The sequence below is a fragment of the Arvicola amphibius genome, chromosome 7 (genome assembly GCF_903992535.2).
Source record: "Arvicola amphibius chromosome 7, mArvAmp1.2, whole genome shotgun sequence".
NCBI classification, from domain to species: Eukaryota; Metazoa; Chordata; class Mammalia; order Rodentia; family Cricetidae; genus Arvicola; species Arvicola amphibius.
The window spans coordinates 17310939-17329364 of NC_052053.1; the positions used below are offsets into that span (position 1 = coordinate 17310939).

Below are 18426 nucleotides of genomic sequence, written 5' to 3' on the forward strand. Positions count from 1 at the left end.
AGCATGAACCAAAGCAGCAGGCAGCCAATTTTGAATTTTGTCCATTCTTTGTTATCTTCCACTCCAAGCACAGAAGCTTCTGGTTGACTAATAAATTAATTCCTCACCTGTGGATTTTCCCTCTTACTGTCTTGTTTATTACACTGAAACCTCTACACCCTGGTCCCCCTGCAAACCCATCAGATGAGCCATGACTCCAGAGCTACCAAACATTTACACACTGTACAACCCCACCTCAATTGTTGTCAAGACAAAAATATACATATGGGTTTGGTACTCTATTGAATAAACACTGAAGATCAAGAATCGCATCTTATGCAGTTCACAAATTGCATAATTGACTTCACCTTCTCAGCTTCCTTTACTTTCCTTGTTTCCCATAACTGAGATACTCACTATTACCTGAAGATTTTTATGCCTTCCCTTCCTCTATTAGTTAGTACATATTTTTCCCCTTTCACTTATTTCTTTTTCTTTTCAAACTCTCTATATGGCCAAGAATGACCTTAAACTTCTGACCTCTTCCCTTCTACTTCTCCAGTGCTGGCATAGTAGGTATTGGTCACCATGACCAATGCAGTGCTGGGATTTGAACCAAAGGACTTATACAAACTAAGCGAGCATACTACCAACTTAGCTATGTCCCCAGCCCAGTCTGCTTCTTACTGATAACTTTCATTCATTTCTCCTGACAGAGCGGCACCCCGCCTTCCACTGTTTAACTCAAGTACCCCACCCCCATAATCCTACACATCTTCCTCTGTCCTCTGCATCCCCGAATCTGGGGTTCCAGACATGGCCCGAGTTATCTGCCATTGTCGTCTTCACCACAGTTGGAAGTTTCCAGCTTCTGTTACTTAGGTGTGAAGCACAGACATAAAAGACAGTCAGTCCTTTTCTGCAAACATGGCACAGGCTAGGCTAGACAGCTAGATTCCTCGTGGTACTAATGCAAGGAAAGACAAGAGGGAGTTTCGGCTTGTTCTGAGGCAAAGTCCTTCCTTGTTATATTCATTTTCCACTGTTCCCAGTGCCTGCCACTTGTCTTTAAAATAGCCAGCACTAGGCCGGGCGGTGGTGGCGCACGCCTTTAATCCCAGCACTCGGGAGGCAGAGGCAGGCGGATCTCTGAGTTCTAGGCCAGCCTGGTCTACAAGAGCTAGTTCCAGGACAGGCTCTAGAAACTACAGGGAAAGCTTGTCTCGAAAAACAAAAAACAATAAAATAAAATAAAATAAAATAGCCAGCACTAACGTTTATTGAATTTAGTACTTCTAAATAATCTACCCTGTGTTTTCATTTATGGAATCAGTTTACACTGCAGAGGAGTCATATGAAGGGGATGGCTTTCCATTGTTCCCTTGGGAGCAATTCCCCCCCCCTCCCCCGAGCCCCCAAGTCACCTTAGTCCCTGACTCTTAATTTCCTTGACTACTCTGTCCTCTAAAGCATACTCAACTAGCCTCCAGTCTATAAAATGATGGGTTCTCACACCTTATAGTGGACGAGTTTTAGTGCTAGAACTGGGGCAAGTTCTTTGCCAGGTTCTGGGAATAGATTCTTCTGATTGTTGCAGCCTTTTTTCTTTCTTTTTCTTTTTTCTAGAATTGATCTTTTTGGTTGCATTGCTTTTCTTTTAAACAAGCACAGCGTCGCTGGTCTCAGGCTAGCGGCTTGGTGGTAATTTCAGGAAGCCTGCTCTTATTTGGAGCTCCAGCACACACTTTCTGTCCTGTTTTTCTCATAGTCACCACTCAGCATTCGCGGCTCCTTATTTTCTGCAAGGCGCAGCAGCCGAACGAGTCTCTTCAGTTTCAAAGGTCGAGGAAGAGATCTCGGATCGGAGACAGAGTTCGCTGATGACGAGCATAGCATTTTCGGAGACAACGAGAGCAGACGGGGTTCGCTATTTGTGCCTCACAGGCCTCGGGAGCGACGAAGCAGTAACATCAGCCAGGCCAGTAGGTCCCCACAAATGCTGTCGGTGAACGGAAAGATGCACAGTGCGGTGGACTGCAATGGCGTGGTGTCGCTTGTTGACGGACCTACAGCCCTCATGGTCCCCAATGGACAGCTTCTTCCAGAGGTGATAATAGATAAGGCAACTTCCGACGACAGCGTAAGGATGTTTTCCATAGCTCAGGCATGCCTGGGCAATTACTCGTGCATCAGTCAGTCTCTCTGCTGGGGGGTCTGCTCTCTAGCCTGTGAATGGCTCTGTGTTTGGCGATGCCTTCTCTGTGAAAACACGGCTTTAATTCGTAACTCAGTCCCCACAAGTTAGGTGCTGCAACCACCCATATAAAAGATGGGGCTAGAGAGATGACTCAATGAGTAAGGGCCCTTGGCACAGGACCACGGAAGTCAGGAAACTCACAAAAGTAACCTCTGTATAAACTCTGGCTCCAGAGTTTCTGGCTCCCTCTCCTGGCAGCCGTGGATACCGTACTCACATGTGTATAACAACACAGACACAAATACACATAATTAAAAACTTATACATAATTCTTAAATTAAAAACTATACTTTATATCCCATGTTGGCAAAAGGATACATTTACTTATATTTGTGTTAAGATTACAGGCTGAAACCCATCACTTTAGAAAACATTTATGCCTACAGCATATAGAGTAGGTTGAACTTATTAGTAGGCAGGCCTCACTTCTGTAAAGAAAAATGGATCCTTTGCCATCTACTTCTGTTATTTCAGGTCAGTTAATATATATTTATTGCAAGGGACTCTTACTTGAGTTGTTAATAACGACAGCAACAACAGCAAACACACTCTTAAGCTTTTTTAAAAATATCTATATGAGAATACATATTATTGTCAGCGCAAACAGAAGAAATAAGCCAGAATATTCTCATGTGATCATAGTTCAGGAGCAGCGCTGACATTTCCACAAAGGCCCTGGTGTTCTAAGGGTATGTTCTTACCCTCCATCCCCACTGATTTTTCCGGTTCCTGGGGTTTCCAGGATATTGATCTTGCACACTGATTATGTTGTGTTGCATTAACAAGTAGCAAGAGCTGCCGTTAATCCAGCAAGTTTGCATCGTAGACCACACACCTATAGTGCTTGAAGTGAGAATAAAGTTCCATCAAAGTCATGGCCACACACACATTTCAGTTTGAAAAGAGTGCATGTGCTCAGTGGTGACTTTGAAACCTCTCTGCTTGCATGATACATCGTAAGCCTTTCTGTTAAGCTGGTGTCTCCCTGTGAAGTGGCATGTTACCTTTCTATGAAATGACACCTAAGCTTTATCGTCCAGCCATGTTTGGAGTCTGTTAAATGCTATGCAATTTATGTCATATTTGCAGGTGATTTCACATTTTTTAAAAGAAGTATTTTATTTAAGAATTGACTTTTTACCAGAGGAAAATCAAAACCACAAAACTAAAGAGCTAAGTTTATGAAACCTGAAGAACTAACCATCATAGAAGTCCAACATAACGCACAGTTTACATGTGCACACCTAAACTATTGCATGACAAACAATAAAATCTGTATGTTATAGACATGCCCAGGTGAAAAAGAGTTGGTATGGGCAAACTCGTTTTTATTTGGGGGAAGAAGAGAGAATGGCAGAGAAAACACGACATTACATGCCCATATACATATATACAAATGTGATTATGTATGCACAGCTATATTTTGATATTCATATATACATGACTATATACAACTTTGCAGCCTTTTAATTATATGAACTATTAACATACATATGTATATTATACATATATTGATAAATGTGTGTGTGTTGGTAAAATTTTTACTATCTATCACATAGCACTTATAAACTAATACCTGGTGCTATAGGATTGTATAATTCTCTCTTTTTTTTGGCTTTTTGAGACAAGATTTTTCTAGACAAGTTTTGGGGATTTTTTTGTTTGACTGTTGATTTTTGGTTTTTGTTTTTTGGGGTTTGGTTTTTTTTGGTTTTTTAAGACAGAGTTTCTCTGGAACTAGCTCTAGACCAGGCTGGTCTCAAACTCACAGAGATCTGCCTGCCTCTGCCTGCCAAGTACTGAGATTAAAAGCAGCTGGATATATATATATATATATATATATTTTCTTTTTTTTCTTTTTTTTATATTTAAAAATTTCCATCTCCTTCCCTCCTCCTCCCCCTCCCTCCGCTCCTCCTCCCCCTTCCCGCCCCTCCTTCTCCCCCTTCCCTCCCCTTCCCTCCACCCATACCTCCCCTCCCTCCCTCTCAAGGCCAAGGAGCCATCAGGGTTCCCCACTCTATGCCAAGTCCAAGGTCCTCCCAACTCCCCCCAGGTCCAGGAAGGTGATCGACCAAGCTGTATATATATGTATATATGTATATATGTATATATATCAGCCATCATATAAATATATATGTATATATATATGTGTGTATGTGGGTGTAATTTTTAGAAGACCAGTGCAATTTTTTTTTTGTTTTTTAAGTTGGGTGGCATGCTTGAAAAACAAGCGTTTTTGCTTAAGGATGAATATGCCTGGCATGCCTCCGTTCAAATTACTGCATGTCAGTGGCTTTTAGGGCTGTGGTTTTTAGCATGTGTTCACCTCTTTGAGGCAGAGCTTGTGCTCTCCACGCTGCTAGTGTTGCTATCAATCCAAAGTATCTTTTTCAAACTGAGTCACTTAGCACTATCCCACCCAAAGTGTTATAAAATCTTCTTTCAGCGGCAAGAAAAAAAATCCTTGAAGTAGTTTTCATTAATGTTGGTATTCCAACAGACAATGGGAATAGCAATGATGGAAGTTAGTGTTTGACCCTGCCCCTTTCTTCACACACCTCTACAGCTATTGTCTGGTTGTTGTTGTGTATGTTTTTTTCTTGGTAGATAATTGGATTAAGTTGGATGTGCAGAGAGAACACAATAGTGCTGTAACAAGAACAGCTATTTCTTAACCCTGAAGCAAGAGTATAAGGCAAGCTCTCTCACTAGATGCATTTTACTTGTGATGGAGGCTTTAGGTAGCCTTCCTCTTGCAAATATCTAGCAAGCAGCAGGGTCATCGTTTGAATCTAGTAGTCTAATCTCTGCTTATAAGCATTCATTACAGCTACCCAAACCAGATTTTGTTTCTACCTGTGCTACATTAGAATTATGTTCTTAAGAAGGCAATCAGTCACCTTTCCTCCCACTTCAGGGCACAACCAATCAAATGCGCAAGAAAAGACTTTCCAGTTCTTATTTCCTGTCTGAGGATATGCTGAATGACCCGCATCTCAGGCAGAGAGCCATGAGCAGAGCAAGCATTCTAACCAACACTGTAGAAGGTATGTGATTAAACAACAACAACAACAAACTTACCTTATGGGTTCTTAAATAAAATTAATATAAACTATGATCACCTCTAAAGAGATTTGTGAAATTATTAACAAAGATTGGAAGCATATTAAACGTGAAAGGGAACAACTAAAAAATGTTATTTTATGAAAGGGAAGTTAAAACCTCATGAGCATGTGAATTTATATGCCAGTGTATTCTATTAAACCTTTCAAAAGTGTTTCTTCATTCGTTTAAGAAGCAGGTTACCTTAATTAATAGACATCACCAAAATTTTTGTATATTTAAGTAGAGTATGATTTGTAGTTATAAATATAATTTATGTATCTATAAATGTAGTATTATATATGTAAATTTTTAATGAATGAAATCACTTTCATGCAAAAAATAGTATTTTATCAATAGTAATGATAACCATGTGCTGAGAAGGTGTATGTGCACATGGGTATGTGTGTATTTGTAGGCTGACATTGAAGATATTCCTCTATTGTTGACCATGTAATTTGGGGGATGGGGGGTCTCTCACTGAACCTGGAAATCACTGATTCAACCAGACTAGCTGACCACCAAGTCTAATGGTTTTCCTGCCTCCCCCTCCCCAGTGGTGGGATTACAAGCATGAACTTTAGTGCCCAGCTTTTCATGTAGGTTCTAGGGATCAGAATTCAAGTCCCATGGCAAGAACTTGACCATCCGAGACTTCTCCTCAACTAGTATATATTTAACTGCGAGGTGCCCATATGTATTTGGTCGTTAATATCTTCTGCATCGACTCACTTGTCCTTGTAGTACAAGATTTTTATGTAAAAAGGCTTTCAAAGAAACAACACTTTTATACAAAATTTAAACCATGAAAAGTGTTTGAATATTAGATTTTATTGATGATTTCTAGTTGGTAGTTTATAAACTATGCGAGTGATTTCATGTGTGTTCTTTTTTTCCAGAACTTGAAGAGTCTAGACAAAAATGTCCACCATGGTGGTACAGATTTGCTCACACATTTTTGATCTGGAATTGCTCTCCATATTGGATAAAATTCAAGAAGTTCATCCATTTTATTGTTATGGATCCTTTTGTAGATCTTGCAATTACCATTTGCATAGTTCTAAACACATTGTTTATGGCTATGGAGCACCACCCAATGACTGACGAATTCAAAAATGTACTTGCCGTGGGGAATCTGGTGAGTTGTGCACCACAATCTTCTCCCTTGGGGTGTCATCTTGGCATTTCCTTCTGGTTTTTAAACCTGTGGGTTTATAGCTAATTATGCAGACATTGAACTTACCATATGAATCCAGCCTCAAAATCAACCTTCTGATATTATATACTATTTTAAGATACTTTTTCCAGTAGTGTTGGCTTCCATAAATAACAATATTATTTTCATATGTGTTATCATTTCCGGACTTACAATGTCTTTTAACTGTCAAAATACCTAAAAAAAAATTAAAGTTTTAAATGTTTTTAAAATGCATTTTATAATTACATTGCTCTTCCTGAATATTCAACATTTTTTGAACTGCTTTGGGTATATTGTTCTGAATTAATGCTGGTGAGGTGTCCAGACCTTTATAATTTCAAAGACCTCTGCTTGAACCCAGATTTAATCTTTTATTAATTATGTCCTTGAACAAATTCTAGAGTGTTCTGCATTAGATTTTTTTCTTCTTTTCTTACTCTTTTTAGGCAAAAGGCTAAAAAAAAATTCTAATTTCTGATGGAGTCCTAGGTCATGGAAATCAGTGTCTTCTTTCTGAGTTTATTATAGCACGTGAACTCAGAGGTCAACCTTGTCTCCTGCCTCACAACACAACACCAAGTGGAGAACTCCCTGCTGTTGCTCTTATAATTCTTTTTTTAATGGTCTTACCACTTCCCTTTGAACCATTTTTGTTCAGCTAAATTCTTTGAGGCAAACTGTGCCACAAGAAGGCCTAAGCAAAACTTTATATGTTATATCTTTGAGTTTTTTGAGTCCTGTGTCATGATTTAATTGTATTTTACAATACACTTTGCGCATGGGTACTTTAGGTATCTAACTTTATCTGCCCCATGTAGGTTAAACACTTTTCTTCCGCCCTTGTAAACCTTTAAATGTTGAGTCAACATGTTCTTTATGACTCTGTGAGCAGAAAGTATAAAAAGGAGAGAGGATCAAAATTTCAATATCTGAGTAGATATGATAGATAAATAGATATTTAATATATAGATACCAACTATATAAGTGATAGATACACAAATAAATAGATGATTAGATAGAGACATAGTAGATAGATGATAGATAGAAAATAGAATAAATGATAGGTAAATAAGCAATAATTATCAGATAGATAATAGATATAGATGATAAATGATGGAGAGATGGATGATGATGATAGATAGATAGATAGATAGATAGATAGATAGATAGATAGATGATAGATAGATAGATGATTGATAGATAGATAGATAGATAGATAGATAGATAGATAGATAGATAGATGTGGTAACAGAGAATTATTAGGCAATTATCAAAAGCTCATGTCTCTGAAATTTTAAAAGATCCTTTTAAATGCTGTCTCTGATGATGAAAACTGACATGATAACTAGAACTTTTTAAGGGGTTTTTTTGGGGGTTTTCGAGACAGGGTTTCCCTGTAGTTTCTAGAGCCTGTCCTGGAGCTAGCTCTTGTAGACCAGGCTGGCCTAGAACTCAGAGATCCGCCTGCCTCTGCCTCCCGAGTGCTGGGATTAAAGGCGTGCGCCACCACCACCTGGCATTAAGTTTTCAATCTTTATATGAAAATTATAAGAAATATATGCCTTGTTTTTAGAAAGAAATGAGAGAATTGCCACTTTTGAAGTGTCTAACACATTACATGGGACACAGTCACTACTAAGCTAATAGTCATTGTCACCATCAAGATGACTCTACCTTCCAATAACAGAAAAGAAATGTTGTGTTTCATTTAGATCTTCACAGGGATCTTTGCAGCTGAAATGGTACTGAAGTTAATAGCCATGGATCCTTATGAGTATTTCCAAGTAGGGTGGAATATTTTTGACAGCCTAATTGTGACGTTGAGTTTGGTAGAGCTTTTCCTCGCAGATGTGGAAGGATTATCAGTCCTGCGATCATTCCGACTGGTAAGTAGAAGCCAAAGATGCTGCTACATTCTGTAAGGAAGGGATATTTTGTTTGTTAGGGATTTCATTGGTTTTTTACTTTACAGTATTATAATTTAAAATTTTTACAAGTTGAATCAAAGACAATATCAACTCTTACACTTAGCAAAATAAAATTCATTCATTTACAAATGCACTAAAGGGTTAGAATCTCATGTTTAATTAGGAACTTGAAAATATGTTCAGTTCTGTCTTATGATGTATTCTAATGTGATAGAAAAACTTTTAATTTGATATATAATGATGTAATTCACAGTAAGAAGATTATGATTCGTAGAAATTTATACATAATACATTCATAGATTTATGGGTTTAGTAATTAAAGTTTAAATCATTATCACCTAAACAATTATGTAGAATAAAAATATTAAAAGCATTAGAAAGTAAATTAAGGTTGAGCTAACAATTCTAAAAGAACACATAACATGCAAATGAGTTGTTTTCAGAATCCTCAATGAAAACTACAACACTTTTTTCATAATATGCACTGTCATTATTATGATAATCAAAAAACAACAGAAATATTAAAAGTTTGATGAAAACAAACTATTGCCTTCAGCTAAAGTTAATAACATGGAATGTAGATTACACTGCTTACTTAAAACAAAAGTCAAGAGTAGAAACATTGAAATCTGTTTTATAACTAATTCTAAACTTTGTTTTTAGCTCCGAGTCTTCAAGTTGGCAAAATCCTGGCCCACACTGAATATGCTCATCAAGATCATTGGCAACTCGGTGGGCGCCCTGGGCAACCTGACCCTGGTGTTGGCCATCATTGTCTTCATCTTCGCCGTGGTCGGCATGCAGCTGTTTGGGAAGAGCTACAAGGAGTGCGTCTGCAAGATCAACGAGGACTGCAAACTCCCGCGCTGGCACATGAACGACTTCTTCCACTCCTTCCTGATCGTGTTCCGGGTGCTGTGTGGCGAGTGGATAGAGACCATGTGGGATTGCATGGAGGTCGCGGGCCAGACCATGTGCCTTATTGTGTTCATGATGGTCATGGTGATTGGCAACCTCGTGGTATGTAAGAGCTGTTCATATACTTAAACTTTCTATTACAATTATTTTCGGATGTTATTTTTTTAATTTTAGACTTAACTTTATTTTAAAGACAAAATAATATCTCTAATCTCCTTCACCAGTAAAACCTATACTTATGTTTTTTGAACTTACCTCCTAGAAAAAGTCCTAAATTATTCTCTCATTTTGATAGCTTTGTCATACAAATTAAGTTTTCAAGCCTCTTAAAGAATGAACTGTCTTCAAATATGAAGCTATAGTGGTAAATAATACATGATTAAATTAATGATCCCAAGCTAATGGAGCAAGGCAAAAGAGAATATTTGTTATAGGGCCTTAATTCACAAAACTAGCAGATGAATGAACATCAGAGTCCTCGCCCCTTCTGACCCATTGACTTAGAAAGGATTTCCATATTGCACAGTGATTACAAAGAATAAATGAAGAATATTTTATGCCATACATGCATCATATGAAGTTCAACTTTTAGTGTCCATGTAAAGTTTCATATAAACATGGATATATTCATTCATTTACATTTTACCTATGACTACCTTCATGCTCGGTATTCAAAGAGAGGAACTACTTAAACATCCCATGTCCTACAAAGTTCCAAATATTTGTTATACAGCCATTAAAAAAAATTACCTCCCACTAATTTATAGCATTTCTTTCATATAGCAGTCTCCTCATGTTTCTAATTAGTGTTTTCTTGGCTTCTGGGTTTTTGTTTGTTCTTTCTTCCTTCCTTATACTGGTTAGTAAAATCTCTCAAACTTACATAAAAAGAATCTTACTTGGTAAAATGCCCTTTGATGAGCCATTCACCTTGATTTTCATATCCACTATTGTTGGCTTAACCTACATGTGGTCTACAGGGCATCAAATCACCTGCCAACCATAGGGTAAGTACATTCACTCCCATTAGCTTCAAAACAAAGCTACTCAATATTTTTGCCCTTATAACTGCCACTGAAAAATAAGAGACAGAGATCAGAACAGAAAATCCACATTTTCCAAATCTCACACTAAATAATGGCATACTAAAAGTATACTGAGTAAATTATACACTAGTAATTCTATACTCTTCTGCACAAAATAAATCATCATGAGTTGCTCTGTAATTCTTTATCAACATCATGTAGTGATAAATACATTTTCTAGTGTGATACAGGTTAACAGATCCTTCTAATATGCAAACTCATGAACCCCTTGCCTCAGCTTCCTGGGCGGTGGGATTACAAGAATGCAACACTGTGTCTAGGTAAAGAATAAGTTTTGCATCCTGCTAGCAAGTTTTATCTGCATGCTTTTTCTTATAAATATTTAGCATAAAATAGTGAAGATTAAAACTGCGTGTGACACGGTCCTTGTAGTCATATACTTGTATCATACGGAGACAAAAGAAAAATGGCACAGAAAAATCATCAGACCCGGAAGAAGTGATGAATTTAAGCCGTGATGCTGAAGAAAATGCTCTTCTCACAGTAAAGAACGAGAAGTTCTTGATGGATACTATAGCAAAGTTTTTGAAGAAAGTCTTTGAAGAAACACAGTGTAATATTTGGGTGTAAGAAGTGGTATGAGAGGAATGTGCTTCTTTGGGAGGAAGAACAGACTTAGACATAAGTGAGCATTAAATCTACATTATACTCATTATGAACGACTCACATTTCACTCACAAGGTATTTATCCATCATTGTAAACAAAACAGAAAGTTTGCTCTTTTTTGTGATACCTACTTCCCAGACACCAGCTATCAGAAACTCATTGAAGCAGACAGTGACTGCAGACTTCCTACTTTCGATAAGAAGCACATGGACACAAGAGTACCTGCTGGCGCACCGGGTGGAGTTTGAAAGGGTTCTGTGGTCCAAATCAGTGGTGGGAAGGACAAACGAAGTTATGCCATGATGTAAGGTAGCTTGACCTAAGGTAGAGTGTGCCAGCTGTTGAATGGGGGACAATCTTTTTTATAAACCAAGGAGAATTAGAGAGAGGAAATGCAAGTCTGTTCCCAGACACACTGGAAATGCCAATCTGAGTGTTCTCAATGTGGTTATTGTAAAAATGAGGAAAGGAAGATATTCCTAGGCTGGCAGGTACTATGACTAGAGCCCAAAAGAGCTAGAAGAATTAAAAAGCTTTTCAATCTCTCCAAAGAAGATGATGCTTATCAACGTGTTGTCAGACAGAGCCTAAACAAAGGTGAGACTCCCAGGACTAAAGAACCCAAGACTCTACCTCGTGTTACTGCATGTGTCCTGCAACACAAGCAGCAATGTATTCCACTGAAGAAAAAACAGCACTCAAAGAAAAACAAGGAAGATGCTGTAGACACACATACACACAATACACATACACACAAAAGAAAGAAAAATTTTCATATTTATTGCTTATGCAAGTTTATTTTGCAGTCATTGTAACCACTAGAAACCACAGATTTCAGGGAATACTTGGAAAAGTAGGTTTTAGTCAGTTCTAGTCTGTGCTAGGACATTGACTAGAACTGTTATCACCAAATTGGACTTGGGATATCTATCAGCTATTTTTATAAGTATTTCTTTTCTTTCCTAATGTGTTAATGCAATTTATATGAAATTGACTTTGTTCTCATTTGTGATATCTATTAAACTAATATAAGTATTAGTTTCTTGTCATTTTTTGAAGTGAAATAAATTTTCACAGAATCTATTCTCATTGAAGAAGTGGCGTGTCACAGGTACGGTACTAGAAAGAGTCTATCACTTGGAGATAGTGAGTAGCCCACTAATCTAAAACAGATCTTTGGAGTGTTTCATTGATATTCCTATTAAAAGACAAAAATATGTTCTTAATAAAATACTAAAAAGATAACAGTTTAAAAGTACCTAAAAGTTCTTAGCAAATACAAAATTATTTTCTATGATTCCGTGTCAGCCAGGCTTTTTATTCCTGTAAGAGACACCTGACATAAATGTTTTTAAAAAGGGGAAGATTTTTCTTGGGCTCTCCTTTAGTAATTGCTATCCATAATAGCAAGGGGGCATGTGGAGCCTAGCAGCTCATGGGATGTCAGCCAGGAAGCAGCCAGCACTTTTAAGCTGTAATCTTTCTCCTCTTTCCCAATGTATTCCATTTCTCCCAGCCTATATAAAAATATGAGGTAGATAATTTGGGTGTGAAGACACTTAATATTTAATTTAGCTCAGTTATGTTTGTGACTCACATTTAAAACTTTAAATATACATACAATTTACATGTCTTCTGCCCTTGGTGAAAATCTTAACACTTGAAATTCACTTGGATACATAATTCAGAAATGAAAGGCAGGAATGAATTGCTTTCAAAAAAGACCTTGCTTCCAGGATACGGATTGCCCTGACCTCATTGGCCACTTCTTCCAGGACCTAAGTGATGCTCAAATCAGTTTCATTGTCTTGCATGAATAGTGCTCAATGTGTTAAAAGCTTGACCTGAACAGTCAGGTACAATGAATGACAGCGTAGTGACAGCAGTCTAATTTTCCTGCACACTTTGCTTCCCATGAAAGTAAGTAGCAATCAGAGGTGAGTTAAGAGAATGTTTGAGATGCATTAAAGGAATTTGGCTAGCTCACATGGCAGAACAAAAACAAATGGATAGATGGCATGATGATCATGATGGGGGATGATTCTCTGCTCTCATGGTAATTCATCAGAGCATTGCTGATCCTCTGCTGCCCAAGCCCCATGTCTGTATGCGGAGAGAGTTCCGACAAGAGCATTAAAAGGTGCTTCACGTTTTTGTCATTGTGGGTTTGTATTATGACCTATATTTCTGAAAAGTGTACTTCTTTGTATTTCCTGTGTCTCTCCTCCCCTTCCCCCATCTACCCTGCTGTAGGTCCTGAACCTGTTTCTGGCTTTATTACTGAGTTCCTTTAGTTCTGACAATCTTACAGCAATTGAAGAAGACACCGATGCAAACAACCTCCAGATTGCAGTGGCCAGGATCAAAAGAGGAATAAATTATGTGAAACGGACCTTACGTGAATTTCTCCTAAAATCGTTTTCCAAAAAACCAAAGGGTTCCAAGGACACAAAGCGAGCAGTAGATCCAAACAACAGAAAAGAAAACTATATCTCAAATCGGACACTCGCGGAGATGAGCAAAGATCACAATTTCCACAAAGAAAAGGATAAACTGAGTGGTTTTGGGAGCAGTATAGACAAAAGCTTTGTGGATGACAATGATTACCAGTCCTTTATTCATAATCCCAGCCTCACAGTGACTGTGCCAATTGCACCTGGGGAATCTGATTTGGAAAACATGAACACTGAAGAGCTTAGTAGTGACTCAGATAGCGACTACAGCAAAGAGGTAAGGTCACCTTACATATATTGTTGCCCTAACAGTTTGTAGATGAACTAATATTTGAGATGTCTGGTGTTCTCTGGTCTAATGTTGGATATGCTGAGAGAGACATTGTGTGTGTGTCGTTTTAAACAGCTTGCTGACTGCTCGGATATTTTCTTGCTCATTTTTTAATAATTGATTTAATCCAGTTTAATTAACAGCTGATCTTCCCATCCTCCATCGCTTTCTTGTGGCCACAGTCTTCGTCTACATCCTGAAATTCCCTTGTCATCTCCATCACTCTTACTTGTACACTCCCTACCTGTCAATTCCAACTAGTCCCTCTGCCTCCATCTCTCATGTAACCCGTGTATGAAAACTAATTTCACTTCAGTCCACTCCTAATCATGTGCTTCCCATGACAGAGTTTCTGAAGTCTCCTGAAGTATGCATTACATGTAAAGCTTCACACTAGAGACTGAAGCAGCTTTGATCACCACCACTACTTCCTCCCAGTCTCCTCCAAAGCCTTCTGAAAACAAGTAACTTTCCATTTAAGCCATAAGCATTTTATATCTGTGTTACTTTGCTTGAGATTTCCTTCTGTAGACAAACTCTGCATAAATGTTTAAAATTTGAATCTAAATTCTTCTATTAAGTCATTTGCTCCTAAATCACAGCTTCCGTGAGTGCATACAAAGCTCTCCAAACACTTACCTGTTGAGTCCTTCCTAATTTCTGCTCTAGTTGGCAGAAACTCATCTAATTTTGAGTCCTGTATAATTTTATGCCTCTCTCTTGATTTATTATTTAGATTTGAGTTTTTATTTCTGGGGGAATTTTGGGATACATTAAATGGCGGTGTTGTCTCCCCAAACAAGATCGACATACATCTTTTGAGGAATGACAGCCAAAGGTATCTCTGTATTCCTAGTGAGTCAGAAATCTGACTTGGGTCCACTATGAAAACCCAGGGCTCTTTTGCTTCAGGTTTTCTAGATTAAAATGTCCCTGGGCTGACTTTGCAGTGCCTGCCTTGTTTTTCAGTTAGGAGCTAAGGAACACAGACCACGTTTGTCTGAAGTACATCCCTCTTTCATGCACACCTCTCCTCTAATGGCCCCCATCTCTAACTCCAGCTTCCCCTTCCAGTTTCCCAGCAGGTTTTTCCGTCCCTGGGAAGTGTATTCATTTTCTACCCCTCAATGTCTTTGAGATAACGATCTGCATGTTCCTAGTGAGGGCTGATGACGCTAAGCAGACTGCACCTACTGCAAAAGTAGCTCTAGTTCCACGTCAAATATTTCACCAGTTCCCTATTTCAAAATCTACATTTTGGCCAAACGGATGGAACATCTCTCCCTCTTGCTTTCATTTCCCCAAAGCCCTGCTCTTTGTGGGCTATGTGTTGTTTCCAGTATATTTCATAGACATTTCTATCCTTTCTTGTGTCACCTCTCACACAAGCAGGTTTGCTGGCCGAGGTAAACAGTTAAGTGAGTACAAAATTCAGGTCAAAATATTCCATAGAGAAACATCTTTCCAAGGAATGACTCAGCAAAGTATCTTCATCAGTTCTGACGAAATGACTTATCAATAAAAGGGCATCATTCTCTCAAAACACAGTTCCCCTCTGAGACAGAAAAGACATATGATCATCTACAGTGTACTTAGGAGAATAACACGGCCACTGCCTCTCAGAATGCAGACACTGGATTGATAGTTCTCACTCAGACTCCGGAGGTGTTGCAAGCCCTGCAAGTACTCTGGAAGCATTCACACGCTGCACAGATGTCTCCCATCAGCAATAAATTGCTTCCTTTTTAGAAATCTCAGATGAAGCGTAGGATGAAGCCATTTGCTCAATAAATACATATTTCAATTTACTATGCTCCAGAAATTGTGCTGCACTGCTGGGAGAGAGAAAAAAAAATCTTACTTTCTCTCAACCACAAAATCCTACTGTGTGGTTTAACCAGCAAGTTAAAATATAAAGAGCTCTGGGTGAAGACATGTGAGATCATGTACTGTTTTAATGACGTACTAATAGTCTAGAGCTTCAGAAACACACTCAGGGACTCAGATCATATTCCTTAGCAGTTCTTGACTCCAGAGTTCTAGATTTAAGATGCTAGCAGAGCCAACTTCAATCTGAAAGCACTAGGGAAAGACCCCACCCACGCTGCTGCTTCTACGCCATCTGGTGGTGGATAGCAATCTCCTTCAGGTGCATCTATCTCCCCAGCCTACTTCGGCCATGATGTAGTTAGTGCCCACCATGAACTTAACCCCACTGTCTTCTGCCCGCTGTAATTACTCATGAGACCCACAGCTTTAACAAGACTACATGTTGTTAAAGATTATTCCAAACAAAGGAACACCTGAAGGTGTTCAAAAAATACACAAAATTAGAGTATATGAAGCTTAAGGATAAGAAACTGTAAATATTTAACCATTTTCATATCTTAAAATTCAGTTTCCTATATGTCAATAAAACTTTTTAAAAAACTTTAAAAGTTACTTTATTTTACAAGTATTATATTCATTTTAGTTGCCTAAACACTATGCAACTAAATAAAATTATTTCACCCAGTACCTAAAATCATGTACAAAAGGGATCAAGTTTATTATTTTCTATGACTATGTACCCAGCATTCAGACAGGTATATTTCTTTCTTTCACATTATAGTCATTAAATATTTTGACCCTTTTAAATATTTGATTTTCAAATTGACCTTAAAAGTTCATGTACATTAAGTAATCATTGATTAAAATAGTAATATCATTTTAATCTGACAGTTTGCAGTTGTGATAAATATGCAGGCCATTGCAACCTAGGCAGAGTAAACATATTCTCTACCAGATCCTGTCGTATCCCTTTGAGGGCCCCCCAAATAATTGATGTGTGTCTTAAGGCTGGAGAAGGTGGCCCATGAGCCAAACCCTTGCACACAGGGATAAATTCACTAGCCGACTGTGCCACAGAAGGAAATTGCAGGCCAACAACACAAGATTCATATCACTTACGTCATCCTCGCATTTAACCCTCCACTCATTCATCTGTTCAGTATGTATTTCTGTAAGTCTGAAAGCCGTCATCTCTAAAAGAAACATGCATACCTTTATTGATTTGATAAAAAGTTACTTAAATTTTACATAATCAAAGTTAAATCTTTTATACCAACTTACTGTAATGGTTTTTTAAATTGTTCTTGTTTGTATCTCTTTAGATTTTTATCGAATTTTTTTCTCATCCTTTCATTAAAGAGCAGTTTGTATTTTCACTTAGTACTGAACTTTGTAAAGTATTATCGTCCTCACCAGAAAAGCTCTTACTGGCTAAGTTTCATTGTTTGTTAGTTCATAGTAGAGGGGTACTAGGCTTTGACTCTACTCTTTACGCTTTAGGTTCCTAAAGGAAATCACTCTTCTAGAAAATTAGACTTTGACCATTTTTTTTCTCAGTTCCAAACTCTTTGAAAAATCTTTCCATCTTTATTGGACAATGAAATTTTGGTCTGAAATATCTAGCTTTCATAAGTTTGGAGTACTACATCCCCACTGTGATATCTAAACTCTTGAAGCTAGTTAAACATGACAACTAAAAGTTAATGGGGGAATGCTTACTTTAAGAGAATTTTTCTCAAACCTCATACTATTACTCTCACCCAGCCCACAGTGTATATAATCTATTTTTAAAGCATTGCTTGTATTGAAGGGCAAATAAGAAAAAATGCTTTGTATATGATAGTGTAAATGTTCATTTGCTGAATAAGAGAATTATAAAACTGAAGGATTGTTTTTATGTCTACTTCAATGACATTTCATTTATTTTTTATTGTGTTTCAAATATAATACCTAACAGTGAATCCACAACATGTATTTCAGACAGATGCTAAGTTTCTCCTTGCAGGTTTAAGCCCTCACACACTTTACTTCACAGCTGACTGCTTCCTCATGCTGCCTCTCTCAGCTTCAGAACCTAACCTTCTCCCTTCTGCAGGGGTAAAAACCACAGTGGAACTCCCCAGGATACAGCTCTGTGCTTTAACTACGCAGATACACATGTGACCACTTTTACACAGGTTACCTAAAACATCATACATATACGATGTTTCTTCAGTGTCTTGCATGCTGCTGAGCTACAAAATCTTTCTGCCTGACCCATTGCAAGAAAATAGAAAAGCATACAATTGTTCCATTGACGAATCTACGTCACAGCATGTCACTGGGGTTATTCCATCGTTTTTTGTGACTTTCTTGATTACTTTTGGTATATCTTTCATGTTCTGATCTGAGTTCAAGTGCATGACCTATATTATGCTATGGGATGGATTATAAAAGTAAGATACCATAGTAAATGACCTTTGAAATCATATTTTACATAAAACCACTCTCAGCTTATAAATTGAGTAGATTAACAGTTTTATTGTTGCAAAATTTAATGGGAGGAATATTTTAGACATTAACACTAAAACCATATAGAAAAAGGACCATTTTTTTCTAGCTCTGTATTCACAGATAGGAAAATAAAGACTCAGCATTTGACTGCTTTCAGAGTGCATATCCAGGAAAGTAAGAGCACAGCAGATGGAGCCAACATCTACGTTTAAATTTTGAGT

At 37.8% G+C, this 18426-nt stretch overlaps 1 protein-coding gene across 3 annotated transcripts in view; it reads left to right on the plus strand.

Annotated features, from left to right (window-relative positions):
* Nucleotides 1-18426, plus strand: part of Scn9a (sodium voltage-gated channel alpha subunit 9) — a 72797-nt gene that overhangs the window by 22286 nt on the left and 32085 nt on the right. For 2 of the 3 annotated variants that reach the window (XM_038336111.1, XM_038336110.1), the window contains exons 11-16: nucleotides 1748-2086; nucleotides 5157-5286; nucleotides 6241-6479; nucleotides 8252-8425; nucleotides 9131-9487; nucleotides 13352-13828. In XM_038336111.1, coding sequence (XP_038192039.1) covers nucleotides 1748-2086; nucleotides 5157-5286; nucleotides 6241-6479; nucleotides 8252-8425; nucleotides 9131-9487; nucleotides 13352-13828 — 1716 coding nt within the window. Of the gene's footprint in view, nucleotides 1-1747; nucleotides 2120-5156; nucleotides 5287-6240; nucleotides 6480-8251; nucleotides 8426-9130; nucleotides 9488-13351; nucleotides 13829-18426 lie in introns of all 3 variants that reach the window. The other variant, XM_038336109.1, reaches the window with a different exon arrangement.